The sequence below is a fragment of the Salminus brasiliensis genome, chromosome 22 (genome assembly GCF_030463535.1).
Source record: "Salminus brasiliensis chromosome 22, fSalBra1.hap2, whole genome shotgun sequence".
In the NCBI taxonomy this organism is placed as follows: domain Eukaryota; kingdom Metazoa; phylum Chordata; class Actinopteri; order Characiformes; family Bryconidae; genus Salminus; species Salminus brasiliensis.
The window spans coordinates 19,384,996-19,411,570 of NC_132899.1; the positions used below are offsets into that span (position 1 = coordinate 19,384,996).

Consider the following 26,575-nt stretch of genomic DNA (forward strand, 5'->3'; position numbering starts at 1 on the left):
TGGTGAGCAACACATTCTTAGGTCATCCAGCTCATTAGTAAATTAGTAAATGAGGTGCAGCTGAAATTGCTTACATATTTTACATTTTAAATATATAGTTAGTCTGTGTTTTTACCCTTTATTTGTTTACTGTTTATTCCCATCTGTAGGTTAAAACTTCTCCTATTACATGACATCCCCAGACTGGGGAGCTTTTAAAAAACAGAGCTTTGAGCCCTTGCTGGGATTTGAACTTATGATCCTGTCTCACTTGACAAGCAGGCAGTTAAGGCAGTTGTGCCACTCTAGCGAGTGAAATAACAGTGGTTATAAACAGCAGTTCTGAGTAACAGTAAAAACCTTACCTTTTCTGGGCACAGATATGTAGATGACCATATCAGTCTAGTCCATCACAAAAGGCTCTCATCGGTCTCATCACACCTTCACCTCATACAAACACACTGTGCAGCCTGCAAATACTGGAACTGTGATCTCTGCTCAGTCTGCACCCACCACACACCTCACAAACCCACACTACACTTGAATTAACATCTTTCCAATGTCTATATGTAAATAGTACTGTAAACCTTTCAAAGTACATATTTAACCTGTACATTAAAAACAGTGTAATGTATGTATAGTGTAAGTGAATGTGTGTGTATATATCCTGGATTTTTATTTAACCACTGTGATGGTCTATGCACATACATTTTTCACTCACCTTTACACCTGTGTTAATGTGATGTGACAATCATAATATATAACATTTTGATTTCACAGCTTTTGACTGGCACAACTGCCTCTCGTCTCGGACAGGAGTCTAAGAACAGGAAGACCTCCTCCCACGTCATAGGTGGGGAAATAAACAGTAAACAAATAAAGGGGGTAGAGACACACTAAAGCCTTACAAAATGCTTTGTGACAACATTCCTTGTGAACAGCGCTATATAAATAAATGTGAACTGAAGAGAGTTAGGGGAACGTTTAACTAAACTAAGTTGAATTAACCTAAAGTTTTTGCAGATGGGGAAATCGGGCCATAGTCTGCCATGTATAGAGCACCAGTGTTCCCGCTACACTTCACCATGCTTTCACTCACTACCTTACATTTTAGAAATGAAATTAGAAATGACAAATCCAGTCTTCAAGTATCACAATGTTATAATTTAGCTAAAATCACCACTCTACAGTCATAAAAGCATGTGATTCGAAGTGGTGTGTTTTCCTACCTAGTTTTCTCCATGGGAAGAGCAGAACTGCCACTATTTCAGACCATTTCTAAACGAGTGGACAAGGCCCTCAGTGACGGCGCACCTCTCTTTATCAAAGCAGCTGATCTACACATTAACTGATGAGGGGGGGAAAAAAAAAAAGTGACAACACTGATGTACTTTTCACAAACGCTGAGTGAAGTGAGGACACGACAGAACTAGAGCAAAGCCCCCTCATCACTGGCTTCATCTGCAAAAAAAAGTGCGTTTGTAAGCTCACATTTACTGGGGGAACGCGTCTCCCAGTGGATCTAGCAGGGAGGGAATTGGCAGTCAGAAGCAGCGTCTACCGACGGCAAATTTGTCTGCTTCAACCCGCTGTGCTATTATGCGTGGGCAGGGCGGATTTTCTGCCTGCCTCTCACTCTCCCTTGCTCTCTCCCTCCCTCTCACTGGAGACAAGACTGAGGCAGAGTCACAATGGCAGAGTTTTATTCATTGTGTTCCGTTTCCCCGCTTTTGTTTCCAAAAGAGACAGCAGCGCTCGCTTCCTCGCAGCTGCACTGCCTTCTTCCCTTCCACAGCACACCCAAGCCCTGAGCTCATGCTAACCACATGCGGTTCACACACAAAGCCGGAAATATCTAGGAATTTTCTAGAACGGCCTTAAATGTGAGGGGAAGGATGTGATGGCACAAACTGCTTAGATTTTGTTGTTCTGTGTGGGTGGATGTGGAGAAAGAGAAGCTGTCTCAGTGTAGTGCAAGAGATGCTCCTCGAGGCATCTTTTAAATTACCAATCACGCTCACCCCCGACCACAGACTATTAAATTCTATTCATCAACAGACAATCACAAAGCAGAGAGGACCCAAAAAGCAGAGACGGCGCTTCGAAAGAATGGTACTCAATGAGTATTTACTATATTCAGTCAAGCTAGAGCTCAACGTAGGCATACATTGTATGTTTCAGTGCTTTGAATATTGAGATCTAGTGCGCGGCACAGCGGGCTGGTTTGGTCATTCACAGTGGATGGACAGGATCAGGAAAACATGCTGGTACGCTTGACTCTTTTCCTATAGAACTTAATCCCAAGCGAAACATTCACAGCATTTGAGCCCCTATAAGACTTCAGTTAAGGTAGGTTTTATAGTGCAGGAAGACACTACAGGGTGGGCACTTTCAGAGTTCATTTCTACTATAATGGTGCACATGAGGTACTGTCTCTATGGACCACAGATATTGGTGGACACAGGTATTGGAGACTCCGTACAATTCAGCCAATGTCAAAAAGGAAGAAAATTGTACCTGCATTTATTAACTTATTCACAGGTAACACGTTATTTTAAGGACCACCAAAAAGTGGTTTATTAAAGTCTTGGTATTTTTTAAATAAAGCCTGAATTAGACATTTCTAAATGATCAATTGACTTGAAATGATCAAAGTGAGCATTGAGTGTTATTGTTTATGATTGTCATAAGTGCATAATTGCAAGTATGTAATGGGAAAAAACCCAACAAGTATAAATAAATCCTAAAATAAAACACATTGTTACCACCGTTATGCACATCATTGAGCATAAAATTACTGCCTAAAGTTGCATGTTATTAGTGTGCAGTTTGCAGACGCTCATTCATGTGGGTTACAGGTTTATTGCTTTATGTGAGGTTTTTTATTGAGTTAATAAAGTCACTAACAGATCAAGAAGTGTGAGGTTTAAGGTGAAGTTACATTTACAATAAATAAGTATATGACAATTGATTCAGTCAATTTGCATCACAGATTTAGTTTCTTTTCAGGGTACTTTGGTTGAAAAAGTATGTGTCAGTATGTGTTCCACACAACAGTTCAGTTTGCCAAGTGTTGTTAAAAAGAGTGCATAACAGGGTGGTAAGTGTTTTCCTTTGAATAACTGCAGTTAATAATGCAATTTAGTGATTTTCACATAACAGACCTCCAATTGTGTATTACTAAGGCCAGAATAAATAATAAGCTTAATGCATAGTGAATAAATCATTGTCTAACAACAAATGGCTTTCCTAAACAAAAAACAAGGCCCTAATAAACCCGTAAATTTCTTCCTTAAAATAACATGTTCCTTATTCACTCCCTCAGTTACATCTAAGATGTATCGCTGGGGCACTTTGCAGGGATTCAACTACTAACTGTAACCCATTTGCTGCTGCACAATACACTACAGTCTGTGACAAGGGACCACCATAGGACCACAGCTGACCACTGTACAACTGAACTTTTAAACTATGATCTATGCAAATGGAACTACTTTTATTGTCCTCATATTTCCATACTTTCCTTACTGAGGTGGTGTTATCCAGTATTTTATCCTACACAGTGTTTTAAACACTGAAAAACAGAATGCCTGGTTTTCCATTAACTGTCTCCCATTGTTATTATTTTGCCTCTCTTAATTGCCCTGCTGGGATTTTTTAATGAAATTAAAAATAATACTTGGGGGCTGGAAATGCAGGGACACAAACACGATCTCTGATCTAGTGTGTATTCTCACAGTATGAGCGTAACAGGCTCAGCAGATTATAGATGGACGTTTATAAACCGTGCAGCAACAGCTCGGCTACAGTCAGTACTTGTGTACCTAAAGTGCACCTACATGGAAGGTGTTTCTGATAAACTAAACTGAACGTGGGTTCAAGGTAAGCATTCCTTGGCGTATGATTCAGAATTTCTGGTGACTGCTCGCGCCCATACAGTTCTATGAGAGATCTAAGCAGTCTATGTGTGGCTATGAACGACCTATCTGATGACCTATGGTGTCACTCCAGTAGCAGCCTCCTGAGCTCCTCAGGGCAGGTGACGGGCAGGGCACAGGTGAAGTCCTGACACACGTACGCTGTGGCTTTGCCTTCGTGCTGAACGAGGGAGGAGAGGACTGGCAGCTTCTGGTAGAGGAAACCTTCTGTATTCCCGTCCGCCAGGATCAGAACCTGATAGAATAGGGAGTGAAATACAGTGAGAGAGGAGTTAAAGATAGAAAAGGAGAGGGAATGAGGACACGGAGGGAAAAAAGGAACACAGAGAGGCAGCGTGGAGGAGAGAAATAACAATGATTGTCATAATGATGACAATTAGGCGGAAGAATATAGACAGCGAGTGGGAGAGGGCGGCTGGAGAGACACAATCTTAACCCAGTGTAAAATGTACAACTCCATACATCCCTTTGGTAATAAACCATGATGGAGCACAGAGAGAAATGATTACAGTGGCAGTCCCATCAGTGGCTCATTTCCAGCTGACCGTATACAAGTATATATATATAGTCCCCTCTCCCATGTGGGGCATGTAGAGTCAATGAAGTCACTACAGCAGGAATGACCCTGACCTGCCTTTGACCTGGAGGTCTCACACATCCAACATTCATGAGCAATGAAATGACACGTAATAAAGGTTTAAACAGAACAATATTTACAATATATACAGTATACGCTCACAAAGCATTTTATAAGAAAAACAGCCTTATGTTTTCCTGGCATGGATTCCTAACGCATGTTGGAAAAATCCTTTGAGATCCTGATCCAGGCTCACAAGACTGCACATTGTAATTCCTGTAGATTATTTATTAAATTTTCTCCAATCATATACAATCCTGGGGAGGCCACAGAACTTCTTAACTAACAAAAAAAATCTATGGCTTTCAAGTCATGATTGGTTGGTATCAACAGGCCTGCAGTGTGCCAAGAAAACAATCCCCACACCATTACACCACCTTCACCAGCCTAGACTGTTGACACAAGGCTGGTTGGATCCATGGATTTGTGATGTTTGCACAATCTGTGTACCTCAGCAGAAATTGAGATTCATCTGACCCAGTTTTGGGGAGTCTGTGCCCACTGCAACCTCAGCTTTCTGTTTCTGGCTGACAGAAGTGAAACATCACATGGGTTTCTCCTGTTGTAATCCAACCACCTCAAGGTTGGACATGTTGTGCTTTCTGAGATGCTTTTCTGCTCACCGCGATTGTACAGAGTGGTTTTTGATGTTACTGCAGCTTTTCTGTTCGTTGGAGACTGTTGTGCTGAAAATCCTAATATTTTCATATTTCCCAGAATTCCTATTATTATGATCTGCAGGAAGCTCCATCTAATTAAGTGATGGGTGGGGTGTATGCAATATACAGTACTCGTTATTATATACAGTACAGAAGTTAGGAATGTTAGACTTAACAACTGGTCAACATAAAGTCAGTGTATAAGAGCTTGTGTAGCATTAGCTACAGAGATCTACAGAGAGCAACGACATACAAAGCTCAACCTTCAATAATTCAACTCATTCAACTATTGATTCTCTCAGTCAGGGTCATCACATCCATCCATGTTTTCCGACCCTCTTATGGAGAGAGAAGCCGGAAATAACTCAATCAGGGTAGAGGCCAGTCAGGGGGGCAGCTGACAGTCAATGGTTTGCTGCAGGTCCAGTTAACACAGCAGCAGGGATGGACAGTGGGGTGGTCATGCTGGGTTTAAAACTTCCATAACAAGAGGGAAGACCTGACTGGCATTCGCCTTTCACCCAATAATAAAGCAGCAGGAGGGGAGATGCATGTAGATTTAGCACAGAGAGGAAGTCTGAGCCACCCTGGAGTCGACGGAGACTGGAGGGAAATGGATGAAAAGTGCAAATTTACTAGCTGTTGCTGCCTTGTCCAAGAGTGCCACCGCAGAGTACCCAAAAGACAGTCGCAGTTATGAGGAACACACTCCAAAATATGACAAGAGGTTACATTTTAGGACACAGCTCAAGAGGCAGAATGAAGGGCCAACGAGCTATAGGATCTAGTCTGCCGCCGCCAGCAGTTCTATTTGCTTTCTCTTAACCTCTCCCGACCGTGAAGAAGTTCCACAGTGTGATTTTTTTTGACAGTCATGGTAACAAGTCAACCCTGTAAAGCCTGTTCCCAGTCACCTAGGCAGTGCAGCTCTTGGCTGGTGCAGAGAAGTCTCACTGTACTGCAACTCGGAGGCCATAGAGAATTCCGCATCATTACCTTCCCGCGAGCAGCCCGGAGCAGCTTCCTGTCAGACGTGTGGGGACATCACAAGGCCTGTCAGCAGCCAGACTCAAAGGGCCATGACAGTCCACCAAGGCAGCACATCAATAACAACATGCAGACCAAACACACGCCGCGGCGACACACTCTGGGGTTATGCAAGGTGATTTTTTTCATTTTTCTTTACAGCTTGTGTCAGAGCTCAGTGTCACTCCGCAACAACACCTAAACATTCTGTCTCACACAGCCTGTTAAAATGGATGCTGAGAGTTTCAACCTGCATCAGTGGTTCACTGAATTAGTAAAGTAGTGACTCACCAAAAAGTCAAAATGGGCAGAAGGAGCTAAAAGCTGAAACTGAAAACAGAGTCTGGGGTAATTATTGTACTTTACTGTCCTTTTTGGTACCACTGCATAAATTACAATAATAAATATGCAATTCCTCACCCTTAAAAACAATGAATGTTATATATTAACTCCATAGCAGCCACTATATTAATAATAGTATTTTTACACTTTCACTTATTTGTTACGTACTACTGAAAATTCAACTTTTAACAACTAGTACTGTACCTTATAAAAGTATAAAATCCTTGAGGAACTTTTAGAGGTTCTTCTGTGAATGAACCTTTTAAGGTGCTTTAAGGAACCTTCAAGAAAAAGATTTTAAGAAAAAGGTTATTCAGGTTCCCCAAAGCACTCAAGGAACTTATATATATACTAACTATATACCTTTTCTATTGTCTTGTACTTGTCATGGTCTTAAAAGCATCGTCAAGTCTCAGCTATCCAACTCCCCAAACCTCTGGTCTCTGGTCTCAATCAAGTCCAACTAACATTGGCAAAATCTTCTGTATAGTTTTTGCCTTTTAAAGTAATTTGTATGAACTGCAATCTGATAAAAATATTGTTACTGTTACTGAAATATTGTTACTGTTGTCCCTGGTCAAAGTCTCTGTTCATAGGAACAGTTAAGTGAGTAGAAGATGAACTGATCTCCAAAAAGGCGTTAAGTTAAAGTTAAGCTTTTTGGGTTTAGTACAATATTAGAGTGCAAAAGGAAAGCAGCACCAAGCAAATGGGCACCCCGAGAGATCAGAGCGCTCAAATGACTTTTACCAAGGTGTGAGACCTTAATTGGCTTGTTCGGGCTAAGGCTTATTCATAATCAGTTTTAGGAAAGGCTTTCAAAGCTTTATCTTTCCCCAACAATCCTTGGGCTCCTCTAAACAACTGCCTAGCACTCTGAAGATTAAAATAATTGATGCCCACAAAGTAAATTACAGCTACAGAAAAAACAGCAAAGCATTTTCAGATAGCACTCTCCTCCAGTTATACAGTAACAGCGGAGGTAAAGCATTCTGTATTGCTGGGTCAGGTGTTTCTTTTCGTCCTCTTGACACAATCCTCTATAGGGTTCAGGTCAGCAAAGTTGGCTGGCTAACCACATATTGTTATCATGGCCAGCAAACTTTTCGGTAGCAGTTTTGGTACTGTGGGCAGGTGCAAAGTCCTGCTGGAAAAGGAAATGTGCATCTCCATAATGTTAGTCTGCTGATGGAAGCATGAAGTGCTCCAAAATCTCCAGGACTTTGGATAAAACACACTGGTGGCTCTTGGTGCACCGACACCAGCCTCAGCCCAAGGTCTTAAATTGCTTGTGCACCTTTTCCCACCACATTCTCCCCTTCCAGACAACTTTCCATTAATATGCTATAACCAAAAAACCTTTCCACAATATTCAAATTATTTAAGAGGACACCTGTATTAAATTTCATAGAAAAAGTGGAATCAAATTTTGGTGTTACCATAAAAAGAGCCCAAGTGAGGAGCTGCAGTCAAAAAACACAAAGTCCATTTGTCATTTGACCCAAATCTCTGTCCTATTGACCAACAAGATGGTCAACAACCAGAACAATAACAAATCCTAAACATTCCTGCCTTGTGACTCACTCGGTTTTCCATTACCGGCCGAGAGGAACTGGAATCCAACCCATTTCTCCACTTCATTCTCGATCTGACCTCACAACATCGCATATCTGGTAAACTGACTCCCATCTCCAAGCTGTCCGCATCTCCACACCGAACACACAACACTGCTCCTGAATTCCCAGGGGCTATCTAACCCAGGATTCCATCACTAGACACATGCACCGATATCCATCTTCCAGTCCGTCAGCTCATTCTCCTGCACACCTAAATGCACATACACACACACATGCACACACACGGTTGATTAGTCTGGGGAATTTCATCAGCTTCGTCTCCTAGCAGGACTGAGCTCCTCTAGAGAGCTTGAGGCTGTCAGCACACGCAGGTGGGGCACGCAGCCATTACTCATTCAATTATCTGCAGCAAGTTTATTTCGGAGTGCAACAGAGATAGAGCCTCATTTCCGAGTCTCTGTTACCTTCTCCAGAGAGGCAGGTTAATGTACAATCATGTGGTGTTTCCTCAACAAATGAATTAATGGTTGCAGGAAGTATGCAAGACTTGGACATAGTTATTTTTTTCATCCAAACCACAATACACAATACATAAAAGTAAATACTATAAAGAACCATATTTGTAAAGGAGATGTTTGTGTGAAGAAACAAGAGGGTCTAATGCATGAGTACAGAATATCTTCACCCCCGTGGACCGGCCTGTTCACAGCCAATGAGGATTTTAACCATGTAGGAGGTGAGGAAATCCTTACACAATTGGTGCATCTGTAGAGCCTATCAGGATCAGCCTATAGTACGAAGGTGGCCCTGACCATGGCGTGTACGATCAGTGCACATACAGTGTGTAACGAGGGCGATCGATGACCTGCCTAGTTTTCAACTAACTTGGTTCAAAACAAGAGAAGGTCTGAAGGTGTGCCTGTCCTCCTGAACCCCTCGAGCTCTTTACTGTTGAGCTGTCTCCTGGGCTCCTCATTAATTTCTGACTGGGTTTCTCGCTGCAGCAAAGCCAGTGCACAGCACCCTTTTCCCCTGACAAGAAGCACCTGGGGGAAGGCTCTGATGGGGATAATCAAAGCCTTGGCACAAATCTGGGGTTAAAACCTGGGCTTTCCACGCTTCTTTCCCTCAGGTTACCTCACACAATCAAAGCAGCAGCTTCACAACTTAGCTAAAGCGACTGGCAGGATTTTACAGAGCAGGGTTTTCTCTCATCGGTGAAGACTGAAACAGAATTGCTTTTACGGTGCAGTTTGTAAGTATTTGGAAAAATGGCACTTTTTTTACTTGAACTCTCAATTGATTTGAAATGGAATAATAGCCATGAGGTTAAATGTATAACAAGAGCCGCGAGTCCTCTGTGGTTCACCCAAGATAGATAAACTGGATGAATATAAAAGACACCAAAATACTGTGCTGTAATGAAGACACAAAAATTGGTTTGTCCAATTGGCATGTACTGTGCACTGTAAACTCTGCATGTTCTAGGCACTATGATTTCCATGACATAAACACAGATGGAACTGTGAAACTGAGGTATTAAAATGAAGAAAGAAAAAAAATCATGTCATGCTGCCGTTTACACCAGGCTATCCAGTCTTGTGGGTAGACTAGCTGGTAATTAAATGAATATTAAATACAATTATGCTAAACATCACTCAGATTAGAGAAAAAAATGCATAGGCTATAGTAAAGAAAGGCAGTTGAATGGTTCTCCCATGAGAAAACATCAAGTTTTCAAACACCACAAAATAGCCGATGGTATGTAGAGCACTTCTGTAATAGGGCATGATTTCAAACACGATCCTGGCCTGTTGGGAAAATCAGTTGCCTTAAGCAAGATGCAAGAGTAAAACCTCAAATTTTAAATCAGAACTAAGCTCTGAAAATGTTATATGTAGTACATAGTAAATTAAGTATTTTCTTTGTTTTTAATAACTGCCATAATAACATTCACCATCTTACCAAATGGTTTTACCCTGTATTTGGACACACTCAGTAACAGCATTAACTTACACGCACTTACACCAGAATATAAAATACAGGTGAAAACCCCAGGTAAAGGTAGCCTGGGGGAATGGCAACACACTGGCAGTAAGTGAGGGGAGGGAAACATGGTCAGTATGCAAATAGATAGTTTCACTCAATTAAACACTTGATGTGACAATTGAATAAATTCAGCTTTACTCAAAATATGCCAAAACCTTCATCTAACACAAAATAAGAGTTTGTGTCACGACTTCTTATTTTTGAGTTAGTCTGATTATCAGTGTAAGCGACGTCTTTAAGTGAAGAGGTTTGTGGTACTAAGGTTAACTTAATATTTAATTATGTGTAGTGAGGTAAATCAAATCTTGTCCAACAATGAGGAAATAGTTGCTAAAGAATTGCTTCCTCATACATAAGAATACAACACTAAAACAACTAATACCTTTGAGATCCTGCAAAGCTCTCATTGCCCCTCCTGTCAATACAATGCATCTCAAACATGCCCTGAGAGAAGCCAGTATTTGAACCGGTACACAAAACTCAAATTTCTTATAAGCCGGCAATCTCCGAAACCATTTTAGTTATTGTTTTCTTTTTTTAATCAGGAGGCCGAGCCCGAAATTTCCGAAATTCAGCAAACAGATGGCTCTTGAGGAAATGAAAGGGCCTAAATATAGGTGGGTGGAGGCAGCAGGGCATTCTTTATGACACTAATTAACAGAGACAAAGACCCTGTTCATTCTGACAGGGGGTGACGTAAAAGAGAAAGACAGGGAGAAGACACTTGTCCCTTCAGCAGCAATCTAGATCATAGTCCCACACACCTGAGGTTATGATTCTCTGCTACCTGCACCACTGTTGAGCAGGATGTGAGAGACTGAGAGCGAGTGTGAGAGTGTGTGGGACATGACAGCTGTATGCGTGTGGACATACTCAGTCCTTGAACTGGTCTGGCACTGGTCAGGCACTTCAGCCCCCTGTGAACGAGGTCAGAGTCGAGGGGTGCGAGGGCTATGCGCTGAGGTCTGTCTGACCACAGCAAAAGTGAGGTGTTTCTAAATGTCTTTGCTGTTCATAAACTTAAGCACATCATTACAGGAGTTAATGGACAATGCATTTAATAAAAGTGGTAAAACCACTGTACCGCACAGCCTCTCGTGGCTTATTACTCCTAAGGGGAGCAGTTTTGAATGTAACAAATGCCTCAAATACAAAAAAGATCAAATAAAATTATAAAGTATAAATTTGGTCTCTTCACTACTCATATTGCAGGTCTTTGCTTTATTTTTCTTCTGTTTGGGGATAGTGCAGATATATTGTCACTTTTGCCATTCATCTTTAGATTTTTTTTAAGGGTGGGTGGGTCATTTTATAATAATAATAATAATAATAATAATCCACATAAACAATACTTCATCCCACAAATATAGCTCATTAACAGTAGTCCATGGTTTCCAATCAACATAATGATCACAGATGATTCAGTGAACCGAAAAAAGATTTTTATTACCTGGCATACTAACACAGTGCACAGCAGAAGAGTATGGTTATGTGTGTGTATAATCAAGTATTCTACAACAGTTAGTCCGGCCACACAAGCTGACTGGTCTAGAAACTATCTAATAGTGTTGTTAACAGCATGTTGTTGTTTTTTTTTTTTTCCAAATACTGGATCACTCCACTGAGCGCTGTATCTATAAATCTTATAATATCATATATAAAGCAAAGTAGTAACATAAAATGTTCTGAGCAAAAGAAATCAAGAATGACCTCAAATGAAGCTAGAAAGACTAAGACAAGACAATAACTAAAAACAAAAACGGACAGAAGTTGGAAACTTGCCAGTCTATGTAAGGAGCTGGAGAAGAGGCTACAGGCAGTGCGGAGTTTGTTACTGTGACGTAGCAACAAGCTAAAGGCGGAAGGAAATGCTAACGTCCAACTTTATTTACTTTCCGAACTGCTGTATAAAAGCAACACTACTATTGTGTCTATTATAGAAAGAAATCTGATTGGCTGAGCCACGTTCAAAGCGGTCATTAAATAAATGTTAAAGGAATGTTCCTTGAGGAACTTTTGGAGGTTCTACAGTTTGAAACTGTGGAGGAACCTGTGAAGATGCTTTGAGGAACCTTCAAGAACCTTTTTTTTATTTATTTATTTTAATAAAGAAAAATGAGACCAAATGTTATAACAGTGTAAATGCATCTGTCTCTCCAAAACACATCAACAAGTATAACAAGTGTATTTGTATATTCCGTACCTCACTGTATTCGGAGTGGCATTTGACTACTAAGTGTGAATGCATGTGGCTAAACTCTTCTGAGGATACAATCCAGATCTAGACTAACCAGGTGTAAAAGGTGTCCAACAGAACTTTAAGAACAATCGCCACTCTTGTTGAATTAGACAAAAAAGGTGAAAAAAAGGATTAGACTCTTAACAAATAACTTTATCAAAACCTTTTTCATAAGTATGAAGTTAACCCGAGGGGCAGAACAGAGAACAGAGGGGCATATTCTCTGGTAATTGAAGTTTGTAACGACACTTTCTGTCCACCAGCGGTCCATAGGCTGTTTGAGGGACCAAAAAGCACATCTAAGATCTTTCTTTAGACACTTATGTGAGTCTGGGCCCAGATTTTAGAACACAATTGACATAATACTTAGGAAAATGTACCTAGACTTAGGAAATCTCTAATTTAATAACTTCTACCTCTAACTGATCGTTTTATAGCATCCATGGAATCCAACAGGCCCATGAGAATGAAGTCAGACATTTATTGAATGTGATGACCTGGATGTTGTGTTCTGAATTCTGAAATAGGACATTAAGTGAATCAAATTACGGATTCAAAACAGGCACATCCTGTTGTATAAATCGGTCCAGGCAAATAAGACCTACTAACCAAACATTACTTTTGAATTTCTTAAAAAAAAAATAATAATAAAAAAAAAAATAAAAAAAAAAAACACCTGTACAGTGTAAAAATCGCAGTCATCTACCAAACACTGTAGTGCTAATACCACTCGTAGCCTCGCCAGTTCCTCAAACTCGGATGGAGATGGAGGATAGAATCCTCAAGCAGTGCTTTCTGATCTACTAATCCTTTGTTGTGTTGTTTCAGAGTTGGTAAGCCCTGCTTAGAGTCCTGCTGTGCTAGATCGCCTTCTCTTCCTCCCTCCCTCTGTCTCTCTCTGTCTGCTTGCTCCTCAGGCTTCCTCCCTGAACCTCTCTGGCTGCTGTCATGTCTCTAAGGTCTTGTTAGAGAATCAGGGCTATTCGTCTCTATAATCAGACTTAGTTGAAAACTCTTTTGCAGCCTCAAAGCCAAGCCCTGTGTGTACTGCACTGCCTATATACATGGCCAAACCAACCACAGAAACCGCAACACACACAAAACACTCTTTTCTACTTTGCTGTTATGCAGAAAGCTTGTTTAGAAACCTATTGGCTTAATTTCCGCCAAAGGTGGGAGTTTATAAAGAGAAATATACGGAGTTGCTGCGTTTTCCCTTTGCTGGTCTGAATTGCACAAAACCTCAGTCTCAGAAAGTAGAAATCCTACCTCTGGAAAGCTCTGCTGCTGGATGAAGCCAATTTAGTCCTGACTGACATGCAAAAACACCCAATCACAGCCCATCGGTTTGACGTGGCATGTAGGGACAATAATCCGGGTATCACGCCTTTTACACCTCACAGCCTATTATACCACAGTTAGAGGCTTTCTCTAACGGACTCCCGTTAACGGCCCTCCGAAGACATCTCTGCAAGTATCATGCCTGTAACCTAGCAACAACAACAAGAAGTCATCACCAGTAATACACCAGAGTTCATGCTGTGGTGGATGATATGGCACAATATTTAAAGGCATGTTCTCGATACACAATATTTGGCAAGATAGTCATGACCCATTTTGTTTTCTTATCATTCATAGAGACAGAAGTCTGGTCTCATATGTCCGGAAATAACTGCCAGGTGGCGTTGCAAAGATGGCCGCAGAGCAGATGAATCCAAACCAGACATATTTAAAATTGTCCTTTGGCCTTTGTAATGGAAAAGGAAACAATATGTAGGGTATCTGTCAGGATACTGTTGCTCACACACACCTGGTCATATGTGGATCTACTTTACACATCTGGAGCACATGGTAAAGCCCATGAAGTTGAATTTGGCAGTAGTTATCTTAAATGGTGTGCAGTCACCAGAAATATTGATCCCCATTCTCATTGTTTGCTACTGTGGAAAAAAAAGGGCCCATACCAGCAGATCGCCATAGTGTTACCCCATCCCCGTTCCTGTGCTGCTCTCAAACTCTGTAAATCAATAATAATAATTATTGTTAATAAAATATTGTTAATAATTATTAATAATTTCTTACTCAGAAACTGATGAGGCGTGTGTGAGGGCGCTTGTAAGTGTGCAAGTTTTCAGTGTACAATGGCACAAACTAGCTGTCTCTTATGTTTGTCTCATTTGGTTTTTGTTTTTGTACTGGTACTCCCTGTTGGCCGAAAGTGACTTCCGCATGGCTCTGATAAAAGTCTAAATGGCAGCTAACCAGGCTTTCTGGGCTGGCTGCTCAGGACTCTACATTGTGGCTTGGATCTGTTCACAGCCTGCTGTCTTAGTGACTCTGCATCACAGCTTGAATGGTTTTTCAGGCTCTCTCTATATCGCAGCGCAGATTTTTCAACAGCCCGCCACAGGAACAACGCTGCATCACAGCCGGGACATTTCCTTGAAGGACTCCCATTCTGGCCGCTGGAGTGACCGTACACTGTTAATAGCATAATATCCTTGAGGAACTTTTGGAGGAACCTCTTTAGGTGCTTTGAGAAAACTTCAAAAAAAGGTTTTTAGAAGAAAATGGTTCCTTGAAGGTTCCTCAAAGCATCTTAAGAGGTCCCTCCACAGTTTCAAACTGCAGAACCTCAAGGACCTTTTAAAAGTAAACATAGCTCAAGGCCTCTCAGGCCAAGTAGGACTTTTCCCTCCACACCTTTAAGGACTCTTTCTCTCTGGGCTGGCTAAGTGGCTTTACATCTTGGTTTGGCATTTTCCCCATCTGCTGGGAAACTGTTTTTCCTGCTTTTCTTTAATTATTATTAATATTATCATCACAGTACATCCAACAATAAAGGCAGCAACATGCATTGAAGAGTTGGACATGGACAAGCACACTTTGCATCTACTGCATCCAATTTTTAACTAGAGTTAAAGTGGACAATCCTGAATTATCTGAATGTAGATCTCTCTAAAACACACATGCTATAAAGCACAACACTAGAGAATCAACACACTGAATCAATGCTCAGTCTGTCCCAGGAGATGGTAAGTCAGTCATATTATTGCAGTGAGCAGCTGGCTGCCATCATTAAAGAGATGGAGCAGTCATCCTAAAGAATTTGATGTTCTACTGGAACAATGTCTTTGCAACACCAGCTTCATCACCACAGACCAAAGCGCGAGGGGATTTTTCCCAACCATTTTAGTCCATCTCCATTTTCTAAGCTGCGATTTGTGAGATTAATTGATTAACAGGGGTGTCGTCTGAATTCCACAGTCTTGATGCAAATGTGAATTAAATAAATAAGCTCAGAGTAGATTGAAAAAGCTGAGGATTCTTACACAGTTCATTCCCCACAATTAAACCCCTGTGCCCTAAAATGAAGGAACAGATGACACAATAATTGGATTTAAATTAAAAAAACATTCTGTAGCCAGGGAGGGTAATGTGTCGAGGAAAATGCATTTTCAACTCTCCGCTCCACAACATTCAGTCAGTACTCGAAAGGCTGAGATTCATAAAGCTTCAAACACTCTGAGCTGAGTGTCTGATGAGACTGAACATGCTATTAGCACATGGGGTAAATTCTACACTGTTAACATTTCTCATGCTTGATTAAGTCCTTATAATTTTCATGTTAATCATGGAAGTGAGCACTGGGAGAAAAAAAATGGTAGGAGTTGTGTCTGCTTATATATATTTGATCAGATGCAAGTAGAATTACTTGACTGACATTTTGTAAAAGCTTCGATAAGAAAATGTCTTCTCTGTGCACTTGTATTTCAAACTACATTCAGCTAATGAGTTCAAGCCTAAACGAAGTACCAACAACCTGAAACCATGATGTTAGGATACAATCTCCAGGCCATGTTGTGCATAATACATGCAAGCTGTAATTGAAATGAATCCCTTCGCTTTTTAGGGGACTCCTGAGTATGACCATTTGTTCCCCTTAATGTCTGAATGATAAAATTGAGAGTGATTTTAAGGGCACTACAGTCTCCCACAATACACTCATCATTTTTCGTAAGCTCTGTAGATCAGCTCTACGTGTCTCTTGTTACTATGCAGTGAAAATAGCACTGCTACATTAATGGCACGATCTAGGCAAAGGCTTTCTGTATAGTGCTGAAACAGGGCTCCTCGACTTAGAGCACCAAAAAGGGTTCTGCTATCGTCTGCTGTGTTAAAAACACCCCAAATGCTGCCCATCATATCGCAAAGGCTCTAACCAGTAGTTGCTGGTCACTGTGGTCATGTTATTGCCACTTCAATGATGTGTCGACCATCACAGCCACCTAGCCAAACACTTAAAATCAAAGGTACTTTAAATAGTTCATTAAGCAATGCCATAGAAGAACCACTTTTGTAATATAGACATGAGAGCAGTAGTAATAACTAGTAGCTGCCGGTCACTGCAGCCATGGATCAAGAATTATAATGTGAAGCTCAATCAAGTTATAAATAAGAAGCCAACTTCAGCCTCACTCAAGCAACTAATGTTGGGTTGTTCATCGACTGGTGAGTAGTGACGCAGGATGATGATGGAAAGGTGTTTAAATGCATTCACTGCCTCAAATATTTCCCTTCTTATAAAGCACTTTATAAGAAGGAGAATCCTATTGTGTCCCCACATAACACATCCAAAAGAATGCACAGTGCATTGAGATTTACTCCATCACTGGCACAATCTAAATGATGGTTGGGTGTTTCAGAGTCATATAGAAGGTCTCAGGTCATTGCTGCCCAGCTGCAAAGGTATTGGAGAGGCCACTGGCTTTCTAATGTCAACTTGCGAGGGGGAAATCTCATCAACTGCATCGTCCCTGGTCTTCCGACAGTAAAACTCAATTTCCTATTCCGCGCATGAAGGCAGATCTTCGCAGCTTTAATATGTGGCTGTGTGTGTGTTTTGTGGTTTAGAGATATTGATGTATTGACGTATTTATACTTCCACTGTGCAGGACTGTAATATACATTGTATTGTGATATATTTTTTAGACCATAATGCTGGACCAGTAAAAATGGATCTATCCAGCAGATTCAGGGAGTACAGATAATAATGGTTCCCATTACAGGTCATTCTAGTGCAAAGTCTAAATATGCAAACCATGTCTATTTCTTCTTCAAGGAGGTTATAGGACCTTAACTCCAAAGTAGATTTAAAAATAGACCATTGTCTACATTTTTGGAGATTCGGTCAATTGTTGTTTAGGAGTTGGGTGGGACTAGACTGGAAGATGCTGACATCAAGTGATCTTGACCTGAATTATTGCAGATTGTATCAGTAGTTTTTAACCACAGTCCCCCCACTACACTGAATACAAATAGGCAAGTGAGCTAGCATTTAAAAATGCCCCTTAACTGTGTTAACATCACTAACGCACAAATTAAATACAAAAGTCCAGAGCCTACTTTACGAATGGTTAGTTTCATAATTTTTCACACAAGATAAACTAGGCTTTGGGTTATTGAAAGTTATTCCTCTCTCATTTTTTTTTACTGTGGTGATGCTAGGAGTTGCTGTACAGAGTGTGCAAGTAAATAAACTAGCCATCTTCCTAATCTAGTCTGTTAACTAGTCTAATTTAACCGACACATGCTAGCGTCTCTTGAAAGATTTGTCGACCATCAAAAGGTAAAAACAAAGGTACTGAAAACAAAGCTTTTCATGAATTATTTGCTGAGCTTCACGAAAACGGCTAAATGTGAAATACCTCCTTACTCTCTATATAGTGAATGACCTAGGTCATAAAACTACAACGTCCACACACAGACAGCGCTAAACTTCGGACGGTGACAAAGGGGAAAAAAAATTGGTTTATCTACCAAATATATATATTTTTAAAAAACGGAAAAAAAAAACATTGTAAATAAATATTAAAAAAAAAAAAAAAAAAAATTGGTTGGCTGTCACGGGGTTGTAAACATTGCGTTGGCTACACCACTGTCCACCTTCCACGAGCAGGTAGCTTTTCTAGCTTTTATGAACTGGCTTAAGTCAAAGATCTTCAATTCTCAAATCTTCAGGACCACAGTTTTATATTATTTGTATTCGAGTCAACAGCCCCTTTATTTTAAGGTTTCCTCTAGTAGGAACACTAAGATGTCTAAGGTATGGGATACTCAAATGGACAGTCTGACTGCGAAATATGACACTGAAAAGGAGCACTTTCACCAGGTCTCTAAGAATAGCTCTATCCCCAGAGAATTTAAGGTAGGGATGATGATTTGACTGCAGGCTGAGCTCAATAAGAGAAAGTCATCTATTTTTCAGCAGGCTCTTCCGTCTCCACAATCAACAGGGAGAGGCGACTGGGTCTTTCGATCACGTCAAGTCAATTAAACAAACAATTTGGGCCAAGGTCCATCTGAGGCTTAGCTGCTGCAAAATGGGGCTGCGCGTGGGATGCTCGCTTCTTTATCAGTGCCTGGCCAGATGAAATTCTGTTCTGTCCCTTTTTTTTTTTTTTTTTTTTAAACTGGCCTCACTAACACTAACTCATTACTCCCAGCCTCGTCAGCCTTACACGCCTGGTGGTGTCTAGGCAACAGGCTGAGCTCTCCCCTCCTGCTAGCAAACCCAGGGAAGTGTGACACCTGTTGACATGTGGACAGAACACATGAGGATATACAATTGAATTTGGGCCCAAAATGAAAACCAGCACAAATCTCCTCAGCATTTCCTGAGATTGCATTTGCAGACTGCATTTGAAAATGAAGGGTGAGGTAGGACTCATACGCCTTCGGAGGTTGGTTTCTGGGGAAGTGCAAATCATTGTGATGGATTCAGTTGACCTCGGCTGCTTCCAGAACAAATGACTGAATCGCTATTCATTCAACAACAAGTGCACAGTTTTAGAGCCCTGTAAAAACAGCATTTGGCTGGAACTCTGGAGCTGCAGTCATGTGGTTTTTCATCCTCCTTGCTCATTTGTGTCTAATTATGTCAGCAAATTAGACTGAATAACAGTGCACAAAACAGCAGAATATCAATAAAGTTGGAATATTAGCATATTCCCAAGACGACTTCTTGCTGTTGTTGTAGTCAGTGTGGTTTATAGTGACAGGACTAGCAGAGACAGATGGGGGTAATCAGAGTGACAGCAGCAGGATGCTGGATCAGGGGACAGCTCTGTGCCTCTGTCACTACACCAGCACCAGCTTATAGGAGCTGACACTCTGTGTCCCACATAGTGAACCATGTCACTTATGAGTGGGGTCAAAGCCAGGGTTCAGTGTTAACAACCAGGAGACTCTGCAGCTTGTCGGGGTACAATAATTCAGAGCTAAGCAGCAAAACAGTCTCGTTTCTAAACCATCTTACCACACAGGCAATTTAAGATCACCAATGCAAATGTTGTAAGGTACTCCAAAAAAGACTTCCAAAGTCCCATGGAGTACATTATTAAAACTATTGGTATGATACTAAAATGAAGTGCCATCAAGCACAATGTGGATGAAAATACATGTATGAATATAAATGCTCAAAATCTATTGATTTAGACTCATCTCTCAGAACTGTCAGACTGATCTGAGCACACCTGGCAGACAGCTCTCAATTCTAGACTCCTAGCCTGCTGCGCAGCAGAACTAAACACAAGCGTGCAAGTGAAATGGAGAAAAATGAGTGAAACTGGCTCTACATAAGGACCAGCTTACAGATTAGCAAACATACAAAACAAGTGTGTGCTTGTTAGGTTTGACTGAGTGACATTGTGAAGAATGCATGGTTCTGTTAGAATGGTATGGGCCTAATGGGCCGAAAACAAAAGTCTTGTGATTGGTGAGAGTACTACTTATGCAAGCATTACCCAAGATTGGGACTTCTCGATTTACACTGTTGGGTTTTGCTTGTTAGGTTTCTCTGAATGAACTAAATAAAACTATAAGGAAGGCACAGCTTTGTTAAACCTGTGTGGGCTGAGAAAACACCTCAGATGTATCACTGATGGAACTGAAAATTGGGAGCTCCTAGTTTGTTGGGTTCACTTTAGTTTACTTCTTAGCTTATGCTTGTTTGCAAAACAACTGAACTGAGTGAAACTAAGGAACACAGTTTTTCTTAAGCTGTATGGGCTAACTTATGGACTACTTACCCAAGAACATGATTAGCCTCATTACCATCATTAATATAATACAGACATTAGGCATTAGATAGGTCACTACTGAGGTTTTGATAAATTTCAAAACAGCTTTTTGGAAAAAGATAAACAAGAAAGCCTCTAAAAACACTTTAAATTAACATAACATTATCTGTAGGGGGCTCAGAGTGGCCCAGTGGTCTAATATGATGGGACTATAGTCCTAGAGTTGTGAATCTGCATCTAGAGCCATCAGCAGCTGGGGGTCTGTGCTCTCTCTGGGTGGGTAGATGGCACTCTCTCCCCTCAGTACTCTTAAGCACTGTCCGGCACAGGCGTCTTTTAGCTGGCGTGGTGGAGCTGGGGCCTGGTATTTGCTGGCAGTGCCACACCTTCAGCAGTTCTGAAAGAGGCGGTGGCTGGGTTTGCATGTATCGGAGGAGACGCGTGTTAAGTCCTTACCCTATTAGTGTCGGTATTATTGCTAGTGCTAGGGGGAGCTACGACTGGCAGAAAAAGGGAAAAATTTGAGAAACAAATTATTTGAAAATGTTTACTATAAAAGAAACCAGTTGGATAATTTAATATTGAAATGAATTGAGTTTAAGTATTTGATACAACTGTAAGCACACACAAACAACAGAATACAGTAACAAACTTGCATGTGTAAGGCCAAACAATGTATGGTCAAGCGAGGTCAGCGACCTTAGCTGAGCCTCCTAATCATCATCATCATCATCATCAACATGCAGATCCACCAGCTCCAATCAGAACACACAAAGGAGCACAAAAGCCTCTGGGCTACTTTCCACCTCCAACACTCCTGATCCGTTTCCCCTTAACACTCCACAGCTGCATCTTCCTACTAGCAGGGAGGAGGGTCTGCCTAAAGGCTTTACTCACACAGTAACAATATTAGATTCCCACAGCATGCAAGCTTCATTCCCGAGAGAACAGCAAACTGAAAAGGGGAGCCCCCCCTCCCCTGCCCCCACCCCATCGTGTATTCATCACGTGTCCTCTATTAGATACCTGCGTAGCACAGTAAACACCTAAAAGGCCAGGTGGGATCTGTGTGTGAATGTGTGTTTGCTCTCCGCTTCCCATGTTGAGTAAGCTGTGGGGGGCGGGATGGTGGTGCAGGGGGGCTATATGAGCTGGGAAAAGGGCAGAAAGAGAGAAAATGCTATCTCTAAGCTACCATGACCTTTACACTAAAGGGAAAAAAGCACAAAGCCAGGCCTCTGGCAACGGCCTACAGAAAGCCCAAATTATTTACTAATTATTCCAAAATCATTCTGCACGCGGTGCGCTGTGTAGCCATTGTCCCAGCTCCTGCCTTGCAGTGTATGCATCAGCATGCACAGGACAGAAATCTGACAACTTGACCTTTTGTGTGAGATTGCTTTTGCCCACTCATTAGCATGAGGGCTCTAAAAAAGAAGAAGGGGGGGGGGGGGGCAAGAGGGCTCTGACTATGCGTTAATGCACAATGCAATTCTGGGCAGACCAACAAGAGAGTCATTCAAACAGGAGAAAGATATTTGTGAGGCTGAAGAGAGTGAAATTATATGAACTGCATAGTTTTATGGGGTTTAAATCCAAGTTGTATGGGCCCAAAAAATGGGATTGGTGAGGCTACTTCTTATGTAAGCATTACCCAAGTTTACTGCTGTAAAGCTTTTGCTTGTTTCATAAGTGTTTGTTTCACAAACAAATTCTTCATGGAAGAGTCAAAAGAAGGAAATCTTAACCGTGACCTTGTCCCAAAATGTAATTGTTTAAAATACGCTACAGAACATCTAGAGAAGACAGGTGAGATTCGGAAACCAGTCCTGTGGGCTGATGAAGTTGAAGAGGCTGAAGCTGAAAAGAGTTTAGCAGGATAATCCAATATATACCTTTTTGTGTAATACAGTCCAGGCATCTTAATTCGTCGACTGATTGAAAACTAAGCATATTGAATGCTCAGAATAATACATGCATCTTCATTGCTTTAGTGATTCATTTTATATTAGTATTTTTCTCAAAAGGAGTACTTTTTGCTACGGATAATCAGGACAGAACTGTGCAAAACCCAGTGGTTTTCCCTCTAATTCTTACAAAAGAAACATAACAGAAAAGCAAAGAAGTAAACATCAGTCAGCAGGATAGTGATGTAGGGGGCATTTGTCCCAGGCCCTGCAATTTAGGGTTCCCACAAATTTCACCTAAAATGCATAACTAGCAATTCAAAAATATTTACAATATTCTGTAAAACATTCTGGGCGCATGCTAATTTAATAAATGGTTGTATCTGCAAAGTAAAAACATTTAAGATTTGTGGGATTGCAGTTGTGATTCACAGGGTTAACTATATTTTAATAACCTAGTGGTGCCAAGTCTGACCTCCCATCTATCCAATAGCATCTGGAGCTTCAGCTCGCCAGGGTTAGCGTTAGCTTTAGCTCGCCAGGTTGCTCTGACTCGAAGAGAGGGGGGAGCCGTGTTAGCCATATGATTGGTCAGGGTTATGCATGACCTCTTCTATTCACTGATTAGAAAGACATATCAGTTTCAGCTTCCCAGTTTTAAGGTTTGTTTTCAATGAGAAAGACGTGTTTTGCTATTTTGTTTGTGTGCAGTGTACCTTGTGTTTTACATTTACATTTACAGCATTTAGCAGACGCTCTTATCCAGAGCGACTTACAAGGTAACTCGTATTACAGAGGAGGGCCAATGTAGTGTTAGGAGTCTTGCCCAGGGACTCTTATTGGTGTAGCGCAGCATACGGTCACCCAGACTGGGAATCGAACCCTGGTCTCCCACATGGTGTAATAGCTCACTGGCTGCTAGTGGTTTCATCTGTTGTGCCACACAGTTTTATGTGTCTCTTTGCGCAGCATGCAGAGCCTTGCATTCCTTAGCCTCCAGCCAAAAATGCTTTGATGCTTTCCTTATCTATTATCAACCTAGTTTAATGTGTGCATTACTGTCTGCTTTGTGCACCCCTGCCACAAAATACCTGTGGCAATGTTGTGTTGCGCAGGTATCGGGTGCACTTCTGAAGATTACCCCCCCCCGTGTGAGAACAGAGCTAAAGCACTGCAAATAAAACTTACTTTGTAGGGAAGAAACAGGGAGTTAACACAGGCAATCAAACTGGCTGTGTCTTCTGCATCAGGCTGACCACTGATTATGATCTAATAAAGAAAGAGAGAGACAGAGGGAGAGAGAAAGAAGGAAGGAAGGAAAGAAAGAGAGGAGGTCAGTTCTTACTGTTGCAGTAATGAGGTGGGCAGGTGTGCTGAGGATAAGGCTGCCCTTGCCTGGACCTCCAGTTTGTTATTTCTCCGCCTCAGATGACTTCTCCTGTGCTCATAACAATTTCAACAGCTTTTACAACATAGTGGCAGAGGAGGAAACTTTGGAGAAAGTGTCTTTACTTGGAGACTGACTTGCAGCACAACTGCCAGCCAGGCATCACTATGCCTGGTTTACGTGTGGCTAAGATCCTGGTTATATACCAGGTGTAGAGATTGTTGGAGAGGAGATGTGAAGAACATGATTAGAAAGGGTTTTTGGAGGAGTGGGGTGTCTTTTTTTATATATATTTATATAACCTCATATTTAGGTCCTAATGTTTTCACATGACCGCCATTTCCTTGGGATTAATGAATGTAGGGCTGTGTTCGAAAGTGCCCTGGTCACTATCCCGTACATATGAAAATCCATATGTTCACACTATTTATATAGAGCACTATTATGGGGACATAATTCAACAATTACTAAAGATTTTCGTAGGCCTCGTTCGGTGTGTGAAATTGCACGCCAGTACTCCTCATAGAAGCTGCGCACAAATCTTCAAACCAAACAACTCAATGAACTATGGGTATTTCATGTCTGCTAGTATACACTGTTTGTAAACTACCTATTACACTGCAAAGGAATTCTACACAGTGTTCAACACTGGCCAAATCTCCAAAGTACTGCACTATATAGTGAATAGGGTACAGTTTCGGACACTTAGCTTACAGCTTAGTTGTACCTATCCTTATCCTAGGACTACATCTTCTGTTGACTCAATAAACTGTGGTGAAAACAACAATACATACCTGTTTAAAAGTGTAGTGGTGTGCCATGAGGCCTCGGACCATGTCAGGAAGGGCGATGGGAACCTTAGCTAGCCTATCAGCGAAGGCAGTCATCAGCTGTTGGGAGCGCTGCATCCACTCTTGGTTGCCAATTAAGTGGGACAACCTTAGCAAATTCATTGCAGACACAGAGTTTGCACTGGGCTCTGCACCATCCTGATCTAGAGAGAAAGAGGGACATGAGATAATTCCTTACACCTTTGATAATAAATCACCCTAAATGGTTGTTGGCTTGAACGCATGGTTATAGGAAGAATTCCTATGTAATTAGTATATAATCAACATTCAAATTTAATCAAAGCTTCTACACACTCACACATCACATTCACGATAAACGTTCTTTTGGGGACCAAAGGTGGCTCTTATATGGCATTGCTCTTATTCTTCAGAGTGCAAAGTAAACAGAGGAAATTTATTCTGGTACACTGTAAACAGCTCTGTTCTGGGTAAGTTGAGTGATACTGTAGTGATAATGCAAATTATCAATATGACCTCTGTCTGTTTATCAGGTCGCAAAGGCCAGGAAGTTCCCGACAGGGCAGGTGAAGTAGCTTGCAGTTGTAAGCTGATTGTTTTTATCTGCTTTCTGTGTTTGTGTACATGTATCCTGGGAGAAGTTTCCCGTGCTCCATGACCTCATGCAGACGAAGTTGTGGACAGTCTGGTGGCTAAGAGACGGACTGAAGTGGTGACTGACATACAGCATAACGCTGTCCCAAACAGATGCTGTTGCAAAAGTTTGGAACTCCTGTTTTCAATAAATGTCACAAACCAATTTGTGTGCTTATACAAGACGCTGGTATGAAATGAGGCTTTTGCTCTACAACTTCATGGGTTTTAAAGGTGACTTATTAGACCTCTTTTCTGCAAACACACTTCCTTGGGGTCTGAGAGATGCACTGTTCAGAATACCACAAAGGTTAAGCATCACAGCACCCTTCTCACTCGGTCTAAAGGCCAGAGCACACAGACCATTCTAATGTTGGCAGTTGTTTTTTAGGGTGTTTTGAAAAAGAATGGACTGTGGCACACTGGTCAGACAACTTCCAACAAAAACAGCAGAACTTCATTACTAGAAAAATGAGGAATGATGAAGACGTGTGTTTATTAAGTATATGTTTTAGAGACACTACTTCTATTGCTCTTAAGATAGTGTCTTTAAAAGACAAGAAATGAAAGAAGGATTTCAAGAAAGCATTGTCTTTAAAGAGGACACCATTAGTGGTCTTCATATTTTCAGCTCATGACAGAAATGTTAAGACAAATCTGGTTTTATCGTCTTCATGGTTCGCACAAGAGCTATTTGAAACTTTTGAAATGGGTTACACCGTATATATGTTTTTTTCTACTGAATTGAAGAGATTCTCAAATTCTTAAGACAAATTCTTCTCAACAACAAAAAAATAAACCTGTTACTTTAATTTAGTCGTTCAACAATTAGAACAATTAAAATAATCATTATTTTTCTCTTCCCACATATCAGCCAAGAGGTCCTCTTCTTCAGCGGTCAAAAACAAAAGTGGTCCAAAATCTATTATCAATGTTCTAGCTTAGACCCCCTCCCTCCAGACTTTACTTCTAAATTCACCCGCATTTGTCTCTGTTGTACTAGCTAGCTAACGTTTACTTCACATTGAGGTCACATCTCGCTCATGATGGAGTTCAGTTTTAAATCTTCAGCCGTTTTTTGGGTTGTCTTTTTGCAGTTTGTTGGAGGACGGCCACCCCAGATACCTCAGTGTATGTGAACAATCTAAATCTCTAAAAAGCTGTAGCTCTTTCAAATGTTTAATGCATCCTGAATGATGAATGGAGCTATGGCAGAAAGATGCAGAAGATCAGAAATGGATATATAAATATAAAATTATGAATTTTAAATCAAAATACTGTATATTTATGTAATACTGAATTATTTAGTTCC

At 41.1% G+C, this 26,575-nt stretch overlaps 1 protein-coding gene across 1 annotated transcript in view; it reads right to left on the reverse strand.

The window, feature by feature from the left end:
- Positions 1 to 2,079: 2,079 nt before the first annotated feature.
- spata20 (spermatogenesis associated 20) overlaps positions 2,080 to 26,575 on the reverse strand; it is a 43,637-nt gene continuing 19,141 nt past the window's right edge. The window contains exons 14-16 of the mRNA XM_072667808.1: positions 24,616 to 24,815; positions 23,623 to 23,703; positions 2,080 to 4,152 (exon numbers count right to left, since the gene is read on the reverse strand). Coding sequence (XP_072523909.1) covers positions 3,982 to 4,152; positions 23,623 to 23,703; positions 24,616 to 24,815 — 452 coding nt within the window. The 3' untranslated portion in view covers positions 2,080 to 3,981. The remainder of the gene's footprint in view (positions 4,153 to 23,622; positions 23,704 to 24,615; positions 24,816 to 26,575) is intronic.